This window comes from Mirounga leonina, unplaced genomic scaffold (genome assembly GCF_011800145.1).
Source record: "Mirounga leonina isolate KUSES-001 unplaced genomic scaffold, KU_Mleo_1.0 Mir_224, whole genome shotgun sequence".
Taxonomy (NCBI): Eukaryota; Metazoa; Chordata; class Mammalia; order Carnivora; family Phocidae; genus Mirounga; species Mirounga leonina.
Window position 1 is genome coordinate 16418709 of NW_023270615.1, and position 19430 is coordinate 16438138.

Sequence of the window (19430 nt, forward strand, 5' to 3'; positions counted from 1 at the left end):
GCCGTGGATGTCCTCTGGCAAAGCAGACTGCATGCTAATCTGTGATTTATATCAGTTTTTAATTGGACTGCATCCTTATTTACTTGAAAATACATGAGAAATGACCAAGTAAGAGCTACCTCATTGATCTGCTTGGTTTCCAAATTAGAATAGAGTTGCCTGAAAAGTAATGTAGCGAAACTTATCTTTCCCTTTGAGAAAAAAAAGTATTAAAAAAAATAAGCAAGTAAATGAAAAGGAAGACTCCCACTACCCAGAGCTTTAATCATTGAAGAGTGGCAGCAAGGATGGAGCCAGCCCGGGTTTGAACCCGGCATTTGCAAGGCCTGAGCAGCAGAGGAGGGCGGCGCTGGTCCCGTGGGGCACAGCCATGTGAGTCCTCCTGCAGTCTGTGTTTGGGGGCGGGGGGACCCTGGAGAATTCTGTCACAGTCACATGGCAGGTTCCCCAACTTCACTGAGAAGTGAAGCGGGAGTATTGGATGAAAATTGCTAATTGTTTTAGAAACAGTATTGATAAGAAGTAACTAAAACAAACGCAAGTCATCGATACTATTGAGTGCAAGCCTGGGAATCCATCCACCAGGGATTGGATTTCTCTTCTATTTGAGTTTCTAGACTCAGTCACTTGATCTCTCTGAACCTCCATTAGCTCATCCATGAACTGGGAAATTGATGGAAGCAACAATCACTAACAACGTTCTATGGAAACTGTATTAACAATAATCTATGGAAAGAGAGGCTGACTCCTGCGTGAGCTCTTGGTACACGGTGCGGCCAGAAGCAATGTGCACCTGCGGCCGTCACCGCCGTACGGTTAGCATCTTCTCTGGGTCTCTCCGTCAGCACAGTTCAGCAAGAGAGCGTCCACACTCACCCACAAAGAGCTGGCTGTTGAGTTGTAGGCGGGCATGCCCGTCAGGGGGTGCAGGTTGCGTCTTGCTGGGGAGCTGATCCACTTGAAGCGATGCCTCCTTCACATTCCTCTCTGCCCTCACGTGGTGCCACCGGTTGTCATTAAAGGGAGTGGGAGACCGCACTGTGACCTCACAACGCCCGTTCCCCACATCAAAGGAAAAGGTCACTTCTGCAGGAGCTGCAAATACAGATAGGAGAGTAGCTTGGTTCATTCACAGGGGAAGAAACTCAGTCTTGAGAGATAGGAGGGAAGCTGCATGACATGCTCCTTATGAAAGCAGATGGTGACATTGATGCAGACAAATGTCACTCTGAGCTGGCTAGGAGGGCAAAATAAATTTGTATCCTGGAGGAAGAAAAACAAAGCCATTTTGTCATATTCCTCTTCAGAGCACACCCTCCATCTTGCTAAACCCGAAGCAGTAGAGATCTTTCCCTATGGGAAGAAAACTGACCTGTGATCTGCCTTCATATATATCAGTGAATTTATTTAAATTTAAATTTTCATATACTTTATTTAAAAAGCCCCACATGAAATTTTGCAGCAAGGAATTAAGCCTTGTGTACATGCATAAACAATGTGAGGAGTCAATTACATGACATGATTCTTCAATTTAGTGAGTAGTTATCAGACCAGTTTGGTTTAAAATATCCTGATTGCACACAGAGTTAGGGTAGCACAAAATTGGACAGACTGCTGTGTGTTTTGTGAATCACTGTTTTACTCTCTATTAAAAATAAGGATTTAAAATAGTAGAACTTTAGGTGCTCCTGGGTGGCTCAGTTGGTTAAGCATCGACTCTTGGTCTGGGCTCAGGTTGTGATCTCAGGGTCATGAGATCAAGACCTGCACAGGGCTCCACGCTCATCACGGAGTCTGTTTAAGACTCTCTCTCCCTCTTCCCCCGACAACCTTGCTCTCTTTCTCTCAAATAAATAAATCTTAAAAAAAGGTCATAGAACTTTAGTATGTACTAAAGAAATACAAGTGACAAAGAAAGCATGGCAATACATTGGGAATTAGGTTCCAAAAGGGATATTGCTAAGTACTGAGCGCCTGGTGGCTTTGCCCAGGGGGCGACTCACCGTGCAGCTCTAGCCTGATGAAGTCTGTGATCCCCAGGTTCTCCACAAACACCCCAGAAGGAGCTGTCGTCTTAAAAAAGAAAGACACATCAGCACTGAGCTCTCCACGGAACGTAGGGAAGTGAAGGTATGAAGTCTCGGTATTGAAGGAAGCGGAATTCCAAAATGAATCTGTTTCCAAAAAGAAAAAAAAAGACAGTCACAATAGCAATGAAACAGAATAACAACCACATTTTTTATTTCTAGCATTTTTTTTTTACCACTAAGTGCATTCATTATCTTTGTAAGCCTTCATTTGGGGGTTCTTCTGAACATACAGTCACAATGTGAATATCCAAATAGTGACTCTTTCAAGGATTAAGATGGACAAGACTGCAACTGAGTGGAGAGATAATCACTGGAAATGTCCTGTTTTTTAGAAAACAATATTATTTAAAAATTATCATTGAGTAAAATTGACTTTTGGGGGATGCACAGTTAGATGAAGTTTAATACATGTGTAGATTTGTATAACCACCACCAAAATCAGGATAAAGGACAGTTCCATCTCCCCCAAAAACTCCCTCTTGCTATTTGCTTATAGTCACACCCTCCTCACGCCCCTAAGCCCTGCTGATCATGATCTATAGTTGTGCTTTTTCCAAGTGTCATATAAACGGAGTCATGCAGTAGGTAACCTTTTGAGATTGGCTTCTTTCACTCAGTGTAAAGCCTCTGAGATTCATTCAGGTTGCCACAAGTTATTGCTGCTCTGTAGTATTTCATCATGTGGATGGGGCCACCATTTCTTTGTCCACATTTGAGAATGTCAGTGTGGTTTCCAGATTTGGTCATTCACAAACAGAGCTGCTATAAACATTTGTGCTGATCACACATGTAATTGTGAATAGTTTTCTTTCTTGCTTTCCAACCTAGATGCACTTATTTACTTCCTTACGTTACTGCACTGGCTAGGACTTCCAGTACGATTGAAGTTATAGAACAGAAGTGATGAGATTGAATATCCTTATCTTGTTCCCGCTCTTAGGGGGAAAGAATTCAGTTTTTCACCAGTAATTATGATGCTAGCTGTTCCATATACAGACACCTTTTATTAGGATGAAGAAGTTCCCTTTTATTCATAGTTTGCTAAGAATTTTATTGTGAATGCTACCTGATATAAATTTATCATGTTCATAATATAATCATCATAATTCAAATGATTGTGTTCATATCCATTGATGCAGAAAAAGCATCTTGTGTGATTTTTCTTCTTTAAACTGTTAATATGGTAGATGACATTGATTGACTTCCAAATATGGTCGACCCTTGAACAACAAGGGGGTCGGGGCACTGAACTTCGCACAGTTGAACGTCCACGTGTAACTTCTGACCCTCCAAAAACTTAACTATTAATAGCCTACGATTGACTGGATGTCTTACCAATAACATCAACACTGGATTAACACACACTTTGTATGTTACATATATTATATACCATATTCTTATAATAAAGTGAGCTGGAGAAAACAAAATATTATTAAGAAAATCACAAGGAAGAGAAAATACATTTACAGGACTGTACTGTATTTCTTGAAAAAAAAATCTGTACATAAGTGGACCTGCCCAGTTCAAACCCATGTTGTTCCAGGGTCAGCTGCACTGAATCAGCCTTGTATCCTGAGGTAAACCCCAGCTGGCGATGGTATATTATTCTTTTAAATATTCCTGGGTTAAGAGCTAATGTTGTTGAGGATTTTTGCATATATGTCTGTGATGATGTTGTCCACAGTTATCTCTTTTTTAATTTTTTTTTCTTTTGCATTTTCTTTGTCTAGTTTGGGGATTGGGGCAATGCTGGCCCTCATAAAATGTTGGAAAGAATTTCCTCTTCTATTTTCCAAAAGAGATTGTATAAACATGATGTTATTTCTTCTTTGGTGGAACTCACCAGTGAGAAGTCATCTCAGACTGGATTCAATTCCATCAATACTTTTAGGTCTATTCCAGTTGTTTCTTTCATCTTGGGTGAGTTTTAGTAGTTAGTGGTTTTCAAGGAATTGGTCTATTTTATCTATGTTAGAGAATTTATGTGTGTAGAGTTGTTTGTAGTATGTCATTATTATACTATTGATGTCTGTAGGGTCTGTAGTGATACGCTAGCTGTTACTCCTCATACTGGTAATATTTCTCTTCTCTAGTTTTGCTAAAGATTTATCTATTTAATTGATATTACAAAAATATGTTTTGTTTTTATAGATCTCTGCTTTTAATTGATTTCTCTTCTTATCTTTATTATTTCCTTCCTTCTGCTATTTTGAGATTTTTTTCTTCTTTTTCTAAATTCTTATGGTAAAAGCTTAAATTATTGACACCTTTTTCTTTCATAATATAAGCACTTAATGCTATTAATATCCCTCTAAGCACTGCCATAACTGCCTCCCACCGTTTTTGATATGTTGTATTTTCCTTTTCATTCAGATCAATTTATTTTATAATGTCTGTTGAGACCTCCTTGACTCATTTATTATTTAACAGTCTGGTGTTTAATTTCTAAGGGTTTGGACTTTCTCAGTCTCTTTGTTCTTTGTTTCTAGTTTAATTCATTTATGCCAGAGAATGTATTTTGTATGATTTATTTGATATGTGCTCAAGTTTGTTTTGTGACACAGAATATGGTGTATCCATGTGCATTTGAAAAGAATATGTATTTTACTGTTGGTAGGGTGTTCCATAAATGTCAATTAAATTCTGTCGGTTTGTGGTGACATTCAGGTTTTATGTACACTTTGCTTGTTTTCCCCTATTAGTTCCAAAGGTTAATGAGAGAGGAGTATTGGATTCTCTAATTATAATTATGAATTTGTCTACTTCCCCTTTCCATCCTGTCAGTTGTTGCTTTATGTATTTTGAAGCTCAGTTATTAGTATACACATTTAGGATTCTCATGTATTCTTAATCTCTTTTTGTATCTATTAATTTTCTATGCTTTCAAGCAAAAACTTTAATACAGAAACTCCAGCTTTCTTGTAATTAGTGTTTGTGTAGTATATCTTTTCCTGTCCCTCTTTTTAAACTTATGATGTCATGATATTTGAAGTGAGTTTCTTGTACATAGTACATAGTTGAGTCCTAACAATCTGTCCTTTAATTGGTTTGTTTAGACCAGTCATATTAAAGACAAATGTTGACAGGTTTAATTTGGTTCTACCATTTTATTATTTTTTCCTATTTGTTATGCTTTTTTGTTCTTCTGTTTCCCCCTTTCTATCTCCTTTTGGGTTAAACATTTTTTAGTATTCTATTTTTGTTTGTCTGTAGCAGTTCCTTGATTAGTTATTTTAGGAATGACAATATATATACTTACCTTTTCAGAGTCTGCTCAGAATGTACATTTTAACCACTTGGATTCATGTCAAAATCTCGCCAACGATTCTGTCATTTTACTGAGTCCCTTTATTTGTTGTTGCCAAATGTATTTCATCTGTACAAATTAAAATTCCTATGAAATAATGTTGTATTTTTTGCTTTCAACCCACAAGTTGGGTTGAAACCCACAAGTATACTTAAAATAACTCCACAGGAGAATAGTCTATCATATGTACCCTGATGTTTACCATTTCTAATGCTGATTGTCCACCCCTGATGTCCCAAATTTCCTTCTGATATCATTTCCCTTCTGTCTGAATCTTGCTTTAGAAAGTCTTTTAAAGTATTTTCTAGTAAGGAATGCTTTTAGCTTTCCTTCACCTGAGAATTTCTTTATTTTATCTTCATCCCTGAAGGAGATTTTTGCTGAATATAGAATTCCAGACTGACAATTCTTTACTTTTAGCACTTGACAAATGTTTTGCCACTTCCTTCCTGGCTTCCATATTTTTAATGAGAAAGTCACTGCCATTTGAGTAGGTGAACACCTACAGATGATGTATCATTCTTCTCTCTGGCTGATATCAAAACATCCCTCATTGCCTTTGTTTTCAGCAGTTTGATAATGATGTATCTGGAGGTGACTTTCTTTGAGTTTATCCTGTTTCAAGTTCATTCAACTTCTCAAGTCTGTTTTTTGCCAAACTTGGACATTTTTCAGCCATTTTTTTTCAATTTTTTTTTTTTTTTTACAGCACCACACTTCTGTCTGCTTCTGGATGTTCAATTATATGAATGTTAGATCTTTTGTTGTTGATTCACAGTTCCCTGAGGCCCTGTTCATTTTTAGATTTTTTTCTTTCTTTTGGTCAGATGAGTCATTACTGTCATTAAGGCCAATGACTGTCTCATCTCAGATCCACTCTTTGGCCCACCCAGGGCATCTTTTATTTCACTTCCATATTTTTCAGTTCTAAAGTTTTCATTTAGCTCTTTATATATCTTATTTCTTTCGTGAAATGTTCTTTTTCTCTTTGCTACCAAAGTGTTTATGATTACTTTTTAGAGTTCTTATGTAATAGCTGTTTTAAACTCTTTATCAGTTAATTCTAACCTCTGTGTCATATCTGCATTAGTATCTGTTGATTATATTTTCCTAAGCCAGCTTACATTTTCCTGGTTCTTTGTGCTAAGTAATTTTGGATTATTTCTAGATATTTTAAATATGATATTAATGAACTCTGGGCTTTGTTTTAATGTTGTGGAACATGTTGATTTTATACATATATATGTACACATTTTATTTTGTCTTTTTAATTTATTTAGGTTTTTTTATTTTTTAAATTTTTTTATTCTTATGTTAATCCCCATACATTACATCATTAGTTTTTGATGTAGTGTTCCATTGTTTGTGCATAACACCCTGTGCTCCATGCAGAATGTGCCCTCCTCAATACCCACCACCAGGCTAACCCATCCTCCCACCCCCCTCCCCTCTAGAACCCTCAGTTTGTTTTTCAGAGTCCATCGTCTCTCATGGTTCGTCTACCCCTCCGATTTCCCCCGCTTCATTCTTCCCCTCCTGCTACCTTCTTCTTCTTTTTTTTTTTTCTTAACATATATTGCATTATTTGTTTCAGAGGTACAGATCTGAGATTCAACAGTCTTGCACAATTCACAGCGCTTACCAGAGCACATACCCTCCCCAGTGTCTATCACCCAGTCACCCCATCCCTCCCACCCCACCCCCCACTCCAGCAACCCTCAGTTTGTTTCCTGCGATTAAGAATTCCTCATATCAGTGAGGTCATATGATACATGTCTTTCTCTGTTTGACTTATTTGCTCAGCATAATACCCTCCAGTTCCATCCACATCATTGCAAACGGCAAGATCTCATCCCTTTTGATGGCTGCATAATATTCCATTGTGTATATATACCACATCTTCTTTATCCATTCATCTGTCAACGGACATCTTGGCACTTTCCACAGTTTGGCTATTGTGGACATTGCTGCTATAAACATCGGGGTGCAGTTGGCCTGGTTAAGATCTGGCCACACATTCCAACCTGCCTTCTGTGGGCTCTCTCTAATGGCAGTCCAGTTTTCAAAGCCTTTGCAGCACGACTCAGCTCTCCCGTACTCGTGGACCATCCAGTGGCCAGCCTGGGTCTTGGGTCTGAGACTCTCGGCTCAGTTCTCAACTTCTTGGGTTTACAATTAGGATCAGATCCATGCATGTGTCACTCTGAGGTGAGCCCAGGACTTCATAAACAACATATAGCATGCTTTCCTGAACTGTCACCTCCCTCTGCTCTTCCAGGTACTTTCTGGTTCCCTGGTCTCCCTTTTCAGTCACAGAACCAGAAAATGGGCTCTATTGAGACTGCTCCACAGTGCTCTCCTATGCAACTGTACCAAGTCCATTGCCAAGCGATGGGTGAGTGGAGAAAGAAAACAGAATAAGAGGAGTCTTCCCACCATCTCTGAGCCACAGCTGTCCTATTCAGAGCGAAAGTCCCCTTCCAAGGTCCTGGCTCTTGTGCATCCACAGGACAACTTCTGCTGCTATTGCCATGGGTCTGCCTGGATAGAAAAAGAGGGAAATGGGATTCCTGCATTCCCTGAGAGTTAGGAATTCTATGTTCCCTCCTCCAGCCAGGGGTAGAGGGCTTCTCCTGGGACCTCTCTGTCTGTGACCCAGTGCCCACGTCTGGCTTGGCCAACAGATGCTGGAGGAAAAAGCAAGTGGTGCATTCTGGTTTCTCTTTCTTGCTGCTGTTTGCTTCCCAGGGTCCTGAGATAACTGTTTCAGGCCTTCTGCCCAGGTTTTATAGGGAGACTCAGTGCGAGAGATGAGGTGGGCGTGCTTCATTCATCTTATCCGGACACAGAGCTGTGGTCTGCAGTTTAAGGTCATGAGTGGGAAAAACAATGCTTCGTACTATCATCAGTCAAGGCACATCACTATGTTCTTTACATTTTGACGACCCACCTCTCAATATTTTTGTCATCTGAAGTAGGAAACTTACGTTTTTTCAATAGCAAGGTTCAGAAATGCCAGGATTTCCTCACATGGCAACATCTCCTATGGGGACCCCGGGAGGGTTGTGGCTCCATGGGCTCAGAGGGCAGCATGGCCACCGCAGCCTTGGTGGACTTTCGACTTTGGCCTCTCCTCTGAGACGCATGCCACTGGAGAGTCTGGGCCAGAGGACTGATGTGCCCTGACTTATCCTTCTGGCCATTATGTGGAGTCTCAGGTAAGTGGGGAAGGTGGCAGTGGGCAGGCCAGTTAAGCCATGGCAACAATCCAGGTGCTGGCGGCCATGGCGGTGGATTCTGCATCTGTTTTTGAAGTGTGAAGCAATACGATCTGTATTTGTGGATGAATCAGATGTGTGTTAAGGGAGGAAAGAAGTTATGAGTCGCTGTCACGTTTTCAGTCTAAGCAAAAGGAAAAATGGAGTTGCCATGCACTGAGTTGGGGAAGGTTGCTGTGGAAACATTTTTATTTTTGGTACAGAATAATCAGTTGGATGCCAGAGGTGGGAGTTCAGGGAAACTGGGCTTGAGGTATATAGATGGTGGATTCATTGACATCAATGTGCTATTTAAAGCGACGAGCCTGTTGGAAACAGCTCACCACTGGAGAGCAGAGGGAAGGAGGGCTGAGGATGCAGGCTTGGGGCACCCCAACAGGATGCCACTGGCACGGGGAAGGAAAAAAGAGGGAAAACCCAGAATTTTTGGGGTAAGCTGGCAGCCAAATAAAGATGTGAATCAAAGAGTGAATCAGGAGAGGACACCAAAGTGGTTGACAGGTCAACTCAGATGACCCCTGAGAGTAAAATTTGGATATAGCAATGTCGAGGTCTCACTGATGAGCTGGAAAAAGCAGTTTTTAGGGAGTGATGGAGGAGAAGGCCTGGAGAGAGTATATTCAAAAGGGATTAGAAAGAGGTAAATTAAAGGTAGAGTGGATATATTTTATTTCAGTTAGTTCAGGAGAGGGGAGGATACAAAAGAAATCCAGATGCAGTGGGAGGGGTAAGGAGAGTTAGGACCACTGAGGTTTGCAAAACTGTCAGAGGGTATTAATGAAGAGGTACCCTTGATAGTTTCTGTCACCCCATTTCTCGTTATCTTACCAGTTTTAGGCATCTCAGCACTCATCCAATACTTATACTTAGTAGGCAGATATTAGATGTTTGCTGACCAGGTGATACAATATTTCAGATCATTCCATGAACATTCACAGCAATAGTCTGCTTTAAATACTCCAAAGGTGGGCGCCTGGGTGGCTCAGTTGGTTAAGCGACTGCCTTCAGCTCAGGTCATGATCCTGGAGTCCCGGGATCGAGTCCCGCATCGGGCTCCCTGCTTGGCAGGGAGCCTGCTTCTGCCTCTGACCCTCCCCCCTCTCATGTGTATTCTCTCTGTCTCAAATAAATAAATAAAATCTTTAAAAAAATAAAAAATAAAAATAAATAAATAAATAAATAAATACTCCAAAGGTAATATAATATTTCTCTTTTTTTTTTCTCAAGTACAATGCCAAGATACCCTTCTTTTATAAGTTAACACATTCCTAATGAAATGCAGATTATTAGGATAGATGGTGTTTTTATGAACTCAGGCAGCTATATGTCTCCTAAAACATTGACATGTATTTTCCAGGGTCAAGACAGTTCCTCTTGCCACTACTTACTGTCCCCCCAGCAGAGCAGAGGCCCCAGTGCATAAGCCGCTTCTGATTGTGGTCGGCCTGTGGCGCTCATCACAACCTGAGTGACTGGCAGGTGCTCCTTATGAGAAAGGATTACTGTGTCGCTGGTCCTACAAAACAAATACGGCCACCTTATCGTTATTCTGAATGACATCCAGAGAAGTAATAAATAGTCTCTTATTGCATTAAGATTAAGCTAAATTTGTAAATACATAACAGTAAGGAAATCAAACAGCTCATATGAACTCTTACATAGTAACGTATTTAATAAGGTCATCTGAGGATCAGAGATCCTTGTTTGTCTACGTGACCACAGAGAAAAAAGTGGGCAGGCCCGAAATCATAACCATCAGTGCGGGCACGAGATTATATTTTCACTGCAATGAAGTAGCTCACTGCACTTTCCAATCTAGCCACCGTGTAAGATTTAAATGGAGAACTTAACACATGCAAGATCTGCCTGGCTTCATTAAAAAAAAAAAAAAACAAAACAACAACAACAAAAAAACCACCTGACTGAAAAGATTTAGGTTTTCAATTCCCAGATTGTTTTTCTTTTACTAAATTTTCCAAAATTCCTATCGTGGGTACTAGGCATTTCCTTACTTACTGATGCCATCCATTAAAAAAAATAAAGAAAAGATTGATTCAAAACCAGATTGAAAGTATGATACAATGTGCTCTTAAAATTAATAAATGGGGTAATGCACGGGAAGTGCTCTGTCCATGACTGTCACCATCCATTCATTCGACCAACATTTAGTGCACAGCGTTTCCTTGCCAGGCCTTGTGTGTCGGGGACATGAGCATTAAAACCACCATCGATGTCCCCAGGAAACCTAGTGGATATTATAAATAATAACAAAAATGTAATTGTAATTTAATAAAATCATGTAAGTGAATATTTAGGACAGCATTAATGTCAATGGTTCCAATACAACAAAAACTAGAATAGAGCCAGAGGTCCTGGGTAGTTAGCTGGGTGTACCACCAACCACCTCTCTGGGCAAAGAAAGAAGATTTTTCTGCACCTTGTAAGTTGTTCATATTTTTGTTGCGTACTTCAGTTACATATGTACTTTGGATTTAGGAACAAATAATAGTTTGTCTAATGTATTGTTCAGGTGCTGTCTGTGTAGAACCTAGGAAGTTTTAATTTCTAACAATTACAAAGGCCCCCCTCACTCTGATATATACAAATGGAAGCATCTGAAACTGACATTTTTGCAAGTCAAGACAATCAGCAATTTCCAATGGTTCAGCCTAATAGCTTTGCTCAAAAAAAATCTGCATCACTTAATAGTTAATCATTCTGTTGAGGCATCAAAAATATTCTTTTGAGGTAGAAAGTTTAAAATTACTAACATTTTTATTTTGCTTAAAAAATGTAACAAAATGTCAGTACATATGACTAAGATATGGAAAATTTGAACTGACTATCCTGAAAGTTCAGAAATAATTTTTTTTAAATCAGATAGTTTCCAAAAATCAAACGAACTAAAACCCCAGGGCTTTATCTGGGTGAGGCCCTGCGATTTCTGTGCATGGAAGCACACAGGCTGGTCATTCCAGACACCCAACACCTGGCTTTGTTGGGAACGGGACAGGTGGTCGGTCACGAGCTAGAAGGTGTCATGGATTGTGGGGGGAGTCAGTCTGAAAATATATTTGTTATAAATGTGGGGCTAACGCACCAAATTAATTCCTGGTGTTAAGTATCAGTAAATGTTACAAATAAACATTTTAATTCCTGTCATTGCTCTTTTGGTAGAACATCTAGAGGGAAGATGTAAGTGCATTAGTTATTCATTGAGTATCCCTGAATTTTAAAGAACCATTTAAAAGCTACATTTATAATGTAGTGAAAAGCTACACTTTAATTGTTTTTAGCAATGACAAAGCACACAGAGCCCTGCAAAAAAACTTAAGGAAAATCATAAGGGGTAATTGTGTGTATTAAAGCAGATATTATAATAAGTTCTTTTTTTCATTCTGTTGTTTGCAAAGTAACTTCCCAAATCTGAGGAAATTTTAAGCAACTCTGATTTGAAAATTCTTTATCAGCACAGGTCATTCCCAAATGCCCATGCTTCACGTAGGACAATATTCATTGCCATGGTCCCCAGACTCATTCGAAATCGCCGAAATTTAGTTATATCTCAGTTTTTTGTTTTTTTTTCTTGCTTCTCTATTTTTTTCCCAAAAGTTGGGAGCATTGCCTATCTGGGCATGATGATTTCTCACAATAGGTTTCAAACATTCAGTGAGAGGACTTCCAAAGCCGCATCCTTTTTGTTTTCAGTTCTGAGCGCTCTAGAGATTCTTCTTACCACTGGCTGTTTTGCAGCAGACTTTTCCTGAGGTATAACAGAGCCGTCACGACTTTTGAGTCATGGGAAAAGCTACAGGGAACAAATATCAGGTCAGCTTTCGCATTTCATAATTGTTTAGGAGAAAGCTACACTGGGGACAACCTAATGATCCCCATCTGGAGTTCCCTATTTTCAAAGCTCCCAGGCTCTCTGTCCATTTGCTCATCCCTTCCGCAAACCCCCTCTGTTCAGTTACTGCAGTCCCAGGACACTCCATGTCCGGTATGACCAGCTCCACTGCTGGCTTCCACCTTCAGAACTGTTATCGACCACTGCTTTTCCACGTACATCTTACCAGTGTGTCACCGTCCCAGACGCTAAACAAATGTTTGGCGTTGGAATTAAATGGAATCAAGAAAATACTCATTTTACCCACTCATGGCAGTCGTGTGATGTCTCCATTTAGATACGTCTTCTTAGACTCTCATAATAAAGTTTTAGAATGTCTTTTCCATAAAAGTCTTGCATATTTTTGTTATCTTTATTCCAAGGTACTACAGTCTTTGTGTTGATTTTGCAAGAGGTTTTTACGATATTTTCTTATGGTAACAAGCTCTTCATAAGAATTCACAGTTATTCTAAGATTCAGTAAGTAGCCCTACTAAATTCTCATTAATTTCAATAATATTTCTATATATCTTCTTGGGTTTTCCTGGTAGGCAACCATATTTTCTATGAATAATGTAATCTTCATTTCCTGGTTTCTATTCATTTGTGGCTTTGAAATGCCTCCTATATATTTTTTTCCCTCTACTATTCATTTCTAACCTAAATGCACTGTAATCAGAGAAATTGTCCATATGATAACAACTACTGTAAAATTTTTTGGGTTTTGCTCTATGAAATATTAGGAAAATCAGTTTGCAAAAATGTGCCATGTGTGCTTAAGAATATTATATATTCTATAATTTTCAGTGCCTACCAAATCAAGTGGTTGATTTCATTCAAAAATGTTCTGTATCCTTAATAATTTTTGTCCTCCTGATTTACCAATTGCTAACAGATGTGTGCTTAAACCTCTTCCTATAATGGTTGACTTGTATATTCCTTCTTTCACTTCAGCCAATTATTTTCTATATACATTTTGAGTCATTTTTATTAGAAACATACAAGTTTAGGATTATTAGGGGTTTTCTGGTGAAATTAAAAAGCATCATGATATGGTGATAGTTAATTGTTGTCCATATTAAGACATTAAAATTTTGGGGTGCCTGGGTGGCTCAGTTGGTTAAGCATCCGACTTTGGCTCAGGTCATGATCTCAGGGTCCTCTGATGAGCCCCAAGTTGCTGGGCTCCCCGCTCAGCAGGGAGTCTGCCTCTCCCTGTGCCCTTCCTCCTACTTATGTGCTCTGCCCTTCCTCCCACTTATGTGCTCGTGCATGCTTTCTCTCTGCCGAATAAATAAAATCTTTAAAAAAAAGACTTTAAAATTTTACTTACTTCTGTGCATATTTGCTTGGTAGGTTGTATTTAGCATTTTGCTTTCAACATTTCTAGGTGTACAAACAAGATATACTTATTTTTAATTCAAAATGATCTATCTGGATTTAAATGGCTATTTTTGTCGCATTTACTGTTCATGATTACTCATACATTCTTATGTTATTTTGTTGCTCATTGTTTCCTCTTCTTTTTAAAATTTTATTTCCTACCTTCTTTTGAATTAATTAAGTTTTCAAAATCCCATTTTTTTTCTTCCTTCGCTCTATTGATTTGAATATTGCATAGTTGCTGTTCTTTAGCGGTTACACTTAAAATTTTAACGTATGCACTGTAAGCAAATTAATGCTAACAAATTTCTATGAAACAAGTTTTAAAGTTCAATCATGTTTTTATTTCTAAACATGGCTTTAGTTCCTTTGTCAATCACAATCATTTTGTTAGTAGGATCTGATTGTCTCCTCCTGTTTCAATTCCATATATGCCGGGATACGTGACTGGTATCTAGTATTTGCCTCTTTTATTTTTTTTAACCTCTGAGTTTACACATTTCTCTCCTCAATATTTTTTCTTGCATCTGACACTCTCCTTACAAGATCACCTACTTTTCATTCTGAAAACCATTCTTGAAGCTTCCTCTTGCAGAGCCCGCTGGTGGTATATTTCTCCTGTGTCTGTCTGTCTGGGTGTTCACTGTATCTCGGCTGGGGACACACTCGGGATCGGACGGTCACTGTACTCCTGCACAGCGAGGGGAGTGCCCGTGCCCACGGGCTGAGCTTGGCTGGCTCCCACGGTCCTTGCTTTGGCATCTTTTGGTCATCTCTGCCCCCTTTCCCATTCTCTTTAATCTTCCTTGGTTTCAGCATGGCGTGTCTACAGGTGGATTTACTTTTATTTATGCTCTTGGGTATCCCAGTATTTTCTCAAATCCGGTCATTTCTTAGCTATTCGTTATCACCCTTAATTATCGCCAATCTCCTCTTTTGAAACTTGACTCAGACACCTGTTCGGCCTTCTCCACACCACCCCTCCCTGCCCTGCTTTCCTTCCCCCCATGCAAGTCTCTCTGTGCTAGAGTCCCTGCCACTTATCTGTACACATTTTCCATTTCACCAGTGTTCTGATCACTTGTGTCTAATATCTGATCTGACAAGTCTTAAATTTCAATGATAAGATTTTCATTTCTAAACATCCGTTTGGTTCTTTTGGAAATCGTGATCACCTTTGTCGACGGTATCTGATTGCTTTCTCATGTTTCAATCCCAGGCCTTATTTTTCAACAGCTCACATATTTCTTTTATCTTATGTTCTTAATGCATCCGTGATCTGGGATTTTTAGGCATCCGTTTACTCTGTGGATTCTTCTGCCTCCCACTTCTGTCCCCCGGGGCTGTGTAGCACTGATTGTGAGCTCATGTTTGGTGGCATTTTATCTGCAGGAATCCTAGGGGAGGCCGGGCCTCCAGCAAGAATGTCGTGTAATTCTATGATGATCCATCGGTGCTGCCAACCTGTGGCCACACTAACTTAATTCAAGGACCATGTAAATTTGAACTCCAAGTATGTATGAGGGCAGGTCTCATGAGTTTTCAGGGAGTTATTTCTTGCTACCTGGAGTGCTAGCTGGAAGACTTGTCCCTTTCCACCTTCTCTGTGGGTTTGGAAGCCTTCTGAGACCTCCAGCAATAGGGAGAGGTTTGTGTTCCATAATCCCCTTTTGTGCACTCCGGGCTTTGTTTGATTTCCCCTATGTGGCCATTTAAAAATGCAGCTAGCAGTGAAGGAGGTGAGCAAGCAAGCCTGGGTCAGCCATGGGGCAGTCATTTATCAATTGGGTTAAACTTAACTGTAGGAAAGTCTGGTAATTGTACTTTCAGTGAATGGGAAACATTAATCTGGTATTCCTATTTTGTCTTATTAGAAAAAAAATAAAATGGACATGATTAGTTATTCACAGGTAAACAGAAATAGCTACCTTAACACTTTAGGCTTCGGATTAATTACATTGTACATATCAAAGCTTATACCTTGAACTGGCTAGGGAATACTTTAATCTGTTCTCTTTATAGAACTGTCTCGTCCAATGTCTGCCTAAGTCACATAGTTTAAGCAATAACAAATTACAGTTTGCACAGGGAAATTATATGGAAATCACCATTCATTCCGGTCAGCATCACAGTTGCAGTAATATTGAGAATCAAGGCAGTTCCCCTGTAATCCACAAGCACATTTTTGAGCATCAGGCAGAGAACCTCCCCAGTAAGTGTGTGTTTCATTGGTTCTTCCAACCCACCAGCTCACTGGGGTTCCATCTGAAAGACAAGTATGAGAAAGGTGACACCTACTTTGCCCCCCACTGCCTGCCTCCCCAATATAGTCCTTTACTCCCCTTTATTTGAAACATAGAGACTATTTTAGACGTGAGCAGATGTTAACTCCGCAACAGGATCATTTCTAAGAGGACTTCCAACTGTTTAAAAAATATTTCCATATCAAGACTTACATTCTCACCATATGTTTTACTTTTATTAGAAAATGAGCAAGTCGTCCCTACCTCATTCAGGCATGATATTTACATATTTCTCTTGAGGACTCCAATCACATCATTTATCTGGACATAACATAACAAAGAACTGTCATTTAAAAAAAAAAAAAGAAAACTGGAGAAGTTTATACCCTGAATCCAGAATCTGTTTGAGAGCCTAAAATGCCACGGGAAGAATGTAATATTCTGAGGCAAAATACGGATTTCTTATCTATTAGCTGAAACCACTGGTACTATTCTGTCATGTCTTAAAAGTCTCGTGGAAGAATGTGCTTCTTCTTGTACTGAATGGGTTGGCTTGGTATTTGGAAACCACAGACATGGTGCGGACAAGCCTCACCCACTGAGGTGGGTCCTGGGCTCAGGACAACTGAGGCCAGGAGAGCTCACTGCTTCAGCACAACCTCCTCCTCAGGGCAACCCACAGTTAACCGACAGGGCCGGAGGCCGCCTCAGCTCTGCAGGGCTGTGGCCACTGCTGAGACCCCAGGGCAGACGTGCAGGGCACCTGGGTGAGGCTGATTAGGAGGCAGGGCCCTCCGGAGGGTGCGGGGAAACAGTGCCTCATAAACAGAGAATCAGAGCAGGAGAAATGGAAGTGAGCTCCATCAATCGGCCTGCAAAGATGCCCGTCCATTTCAGCATGCTCTCTCCTTCAAACCCTCAGGGTGTCCCCACCCGGCCCCCACCAGGCATCTGGAACACATCCCACCTTCTCCCTAACTTCCAGGCCACCACTCCCTGTTCGATGAGACTTCACCTTCTGCCAACAGCCTCCCAGCTGGTAAACACACGGGCTGTATTCATTACCGCCCACCGCAGGCCCGCTGGGTGAGATGTGCACCAAGAAATCAAGGTCTGCAATCTTTTCTTTTTTTTTTTTTTTGTCTCAGTGTGTTGAAAACTTATCTCTAGGGGGTGGAAGATCTTTTCAACTTAAACGGATATTTTTCAAAACACCATTTTAAACATGTGATTATTCAACACTCGTTCTTTTCATAGATGGAGGAGCGAAGAAATCATTGCACACAGATGCACAACTGTTTGTTTACATCCGAATTTTTCATTTTCTCTTTAGAGTAAGAACGAGCAAGTGTTGTTAAAGGTACAGAATGCATTTGGCTCCTTTCAAGGTTTCTCTGAGAGATCTAGAGAATTTGCAGAAGGAGTCATTAAGAACAACACGAAGAAGAAGAAGGGGCTGGAAGGAAAGGGAACAGGGCTCCCTGGCCTCCAACACCTCAGCCCCTGGTTGGCTGTCCATCACTCCGGCCACAATGACAATCCTCAGAGACCTTAGCGCTCACAGTATGGAGACTGAAGAGTCTCCTGGAATCAACCCTTGCTGTCCTTGAGCTCCCTCTTTAGCCCCGCAGAACCACATCCCCCTGAAACCATCTACAGCATAGAGACCTAACAGCTGCTGCAGGAAAAAGGCCGCCGGACCCCACCGCTCCCCAGCAGCCCTCCTGGGAAACCACGCAACCCAGGGCCTGCGACACTGAGGCCCCAGCCCTGCATTCTCTCCTCTCACGATTAACCCTGGGTCCCTGATAACGTCTGAGAATTTGAACACGAGGAAATTCTTGGGGAAAAAGTGGATTTCGATGGACATTCCCATTTCCAGTCCTCTCTATGACACTCTTAATCTCCCTGCTCCGCACACGGCAGCCACCTGGCGTGGTTCCACACGGCGACATTCTACTGAAGGCTCCCGGTGGAGGCTCCTTGTTACCACTCCTCCCACTCAAGGGTAGCATCATGCTGCGCTCGCCCATTCCTGTCTATCGATGACGCACCGCGATTTAGTGCAACCATTTTAAGGCATATTAGGCTACGCTCTTTTAGGCCTACCTCATCTGCACCCGAATTAAGAGCTTCTGGAATTATACAGGTCTGTACTGAGTCTGTCTAAATGAGGTTTGTACTACAAATTCTCCAGTAGCAGAATATAAGAAATGCAGCCACCTCAAGCCCACTGCAGGCCCGCTGGGTCTATCCTGTCATGTCTTCATGCACAACCTCCTCCTCAGGGCAACCCACATAATAATGAAGTCCCTCGTTTTGTCTCTTTAGTGGGTGTTTAACAAGTTTAAAAGCTTTTCCTCATTCCATCTTTTACCCCAACCCTAGCTAAAGACTTGGTTTTGTTGCTTCTGTTGCTGCTTTATACATTGCTATGGGAAGGAAGACAATCAAGGAATCACTTGCAAATCGATGAGGGAGACAATGGCCTTCCGTGTGGGGATTCTTTACTGACCCACACGGTATGTCCAGGTTGTGGGACAGACCACACGCCAGCATGCACGAGTTTGCTCCTGGGTTCACTGGGTGGTTTTGCTTTCTGACCCCGCTAGCGGCTGGTGTCAACACTGCTCCGCCTTCGCCTCCTTTCCCTGGTCCAACAGCCCAACCCACATTATTCCGTAGCACCGAGTTCCTCCCCTGGAGGCTGCTTTCTCCTTCCTCCGGGAACATACCAGTTTAGCTCAGTCATCTATTTGGCAGAAATCAACTCACAGTAAGCACTAAACCCTCTAGCACTAACTATGCATTCAATACATCAGAGAGAGGCAAATAAGTAGCGTTTGCTTCATGCATTTTATCAATGTTGTGCAATTAGGTCCTGGCAAGGTTAGTGTCTGAGTGCTAAAGACTCTGAGGGATGAATCCCAGGGCTGCTGAGCGACAGGCTCGGAACCTGAACTCAGAGGACCCTGACTACTGCCCTCCACTCACTCCACTCCCCAGATGCCTGATCAGCCTCCCAAAAACCAAAGAGTGTCACGAGGGCAGCGGGGTTGCACGTTCTGACAAAATGAGGTATTCCAAAGGAAGAAAATACAAAACCAAAAATAGAATTTTCAAGAATAGAATAGATATGAAAAATGAGCCACCAGCAGGTATGTTGTCTGAGAGGAGCTTCATGATACCAACATTGCTCCCTGGTTAATAATCACCCAAGAGACTAATAACATTCAGTCCATG

General features: G+C 40.9%; 1 protein-coding gene across 4 annotated transcripts in view; it reads right to left on the bottom strand.

Annotated features, from left to right (window-relative positions):
• LOC118026358 (contactin-associated protein-like 3) overlaps positions 1 to 19430 on the bottom strand; it is a 177659-nt gene that overhangs the window by 22446 nt on the left and 135783 nt on the right. For 3 of the 4 annotated variants that reach the window (XM_035029173.1, XM_035029176.1, XM_035029172.1), the window contains exons 14-17: positions 16053 to 16209; positions 10064 to 10191; positions 2004 to 2174; positions 877 to 1095 (exon numbers count right to left, since the gene is read on the bottom strand). In XM_035029173.1, coding sequence (XP_034885064.1) covers positions 877 to 1095; positions 2004 to 2174; positions 10064 to 10191; positions 16053 to 16209 — 675 coding nt within the window. The remainder of the gene's footprint in view (positions 1 to 876; positions 1096 to 2003; positions 2175 to 10063; positions 10192 to 16052; positions 16210 to 19430) is intronic. The other variant, XM_035029174.1, reaches the window with a different exon arrangement.